Source organism: Odontomachus brunneus, unplaced genomic scaffold, assembly GCF_010583005.1.
Source record: "Odontomachus brunneus isolate Ranch 3 - 2012 unplaced genomic scaffold, Obru_v1 Obru_scaffold_229, whole genome shotgun sequence".
Lineage (NCBI taxonomy): Eukaryota > Metazoa > Arthropoda > Insecta > Hymenoptera > Formicidae > Odontomachus > Odontomachus brunneus.
This window is the reverse complement of record NW_022639679.1, coordinates 63,832-65,320: the sequence shown is the minus strand read 5'-3', so window position 1 is coordinate 65,320 and position 1,489 is coordinate 63,832. Positions and strand designations below refer to the sequence as shown.

The 1,489-nt window shown below is 28.6% G+C and overlaps 1 protein-coding gene across 7 annotated transcripts in view; it reads left to right on the top strand.

The window, feature by feature from the left end:
• Positions 1-494: 494 nt before the first annotated feature.
• LOC116852486 overlaps positions 495-1,489 on the top strand; it is a 45,186-nt gene continuing 44,191 nt past the window's right edge. For 4 of the 7 annotated variants that reach the window (XM_032832922.1, XM_032832924.1, XM_032832923.1 and 1 more), the window contains exon 1: positions 497-678. In XM_032832922.1, the coding sequence (XP_032688813.1) occupies positions 564-678 (115 nt within the window). In that variant the 5' untranslated portion in view covers positions 497-563. Of the gene's footprint in view, positions 679-1,489 lie in introns of all 7 variants that reach the window. The other 3 variants (XM_032832919.1, XM_032832920.1, XM_032832918.1) reach the window with 2 other exon arrangements.

Genomic DNA, 1,489 nt, shown 5'->3' with positions numbered 1-1,489 from the left:
ATATATATATATATATATATATATATATATATATATATATATATATATATATATATATATATATATCCAATAATGTCCGGATATTTAAGCCAACAATAAAAATTTATTGTAATTGAGATTAACTCTAAACTCGACTCCAAGGCCATGCATAAATAATCTGTATTACTATTAAATAATAAAAATACAATCATTTGTGCAAGGTACGCTTTTTCCGTTTCAAGAGTTTTGTGAATTGAATTTACCGTAAATATATTAGTATTATTGTTTATTACAAGATCGTTCGCTTCATATAACATTAATAATTCATCTGCCTAGTTCTACAATAATATGGAGCTCTACAATAAATGTTTGTGAAAACGAACACCTTAACACACTCGTCAAGTGCACGGTTCGGAACAAGAAATAAAAAGACACAAGATGATCTCATAATCCACTACCACTTCCATCGTGAAATTATTTGCAACATGGTGGGGATCGGAAAAATTGGTAGTAAATATGGATGTGAGCGAGTGAACGAGTCAGACGAGGTACATCTTTCGACGTGGAAAGTCCCTGGAATCAGAATGCTACGATCAAGGCTATTATCAAGAATGTCAACTGACGTGTCGACTGTTTCATCGACTCTACTAACGTTACTGTTGATAATCCTGTCACCCATATATGGAAAGGATATTGGAGGTAAGAAATTCTCTCTCTCTTTCTCCTTCTCTCTTCCTCTTTCTCTTTCTCTTTTCCTCTCTTACTTATTCATTTTTCCTTTCCTTCTTTCTTTCTTGTCTATGCAAATTACTTAGAGTAAATAAAACAATTGATATCATTCCTTTCTCGTTTCGATAAATTAGGTTATCCTAATCAATATTTCTTATTAAAAAAAGATTCTATTAAACAATAATAATTCTAATTGGTTTCATAAAAAATAGTAATTATGTTTTTCGTTATTGAGCAATAATAATGTTTGTTTCTAATTCATCAATATTGTATATCATCACTTATTATATAATTATTGTTATCATAGTACATTTATAAAAGAGATCTTTAGTAATGAGATTGTACTATAACATTTTAAAAACATTCATATGTTTAATGTTCGTAATTTAAATGAAGTAATACGTTTTGAATATGAAAATGAGTGGATCACTTCATGATCCTTATAGAAATATCATACTAAGAATCATTTATAATTACTTATTTTCAGTATTAAAAATACTGGATAATAATTAATTATCAATGATTCTTAGTATGATATTTCTATAAGGGGATAACATGTCAAGGATCAATACAGTTATTTTTGTCATTAGTTCCTGTGGTATTGGTTCCTGCCCTATTAGGCAAGTTAATCATTAATAACGTAATTTATGATCATTCGTGCGTGAGGATTGTAAGCACATTTTCTTAGAAGCGAAGCTAATACTTTTTTAATACACGCAATGGCACAATTTCTATCAACAGGATTTTGAAAGGTCAATATATCTATCTGTAACATTTAAGT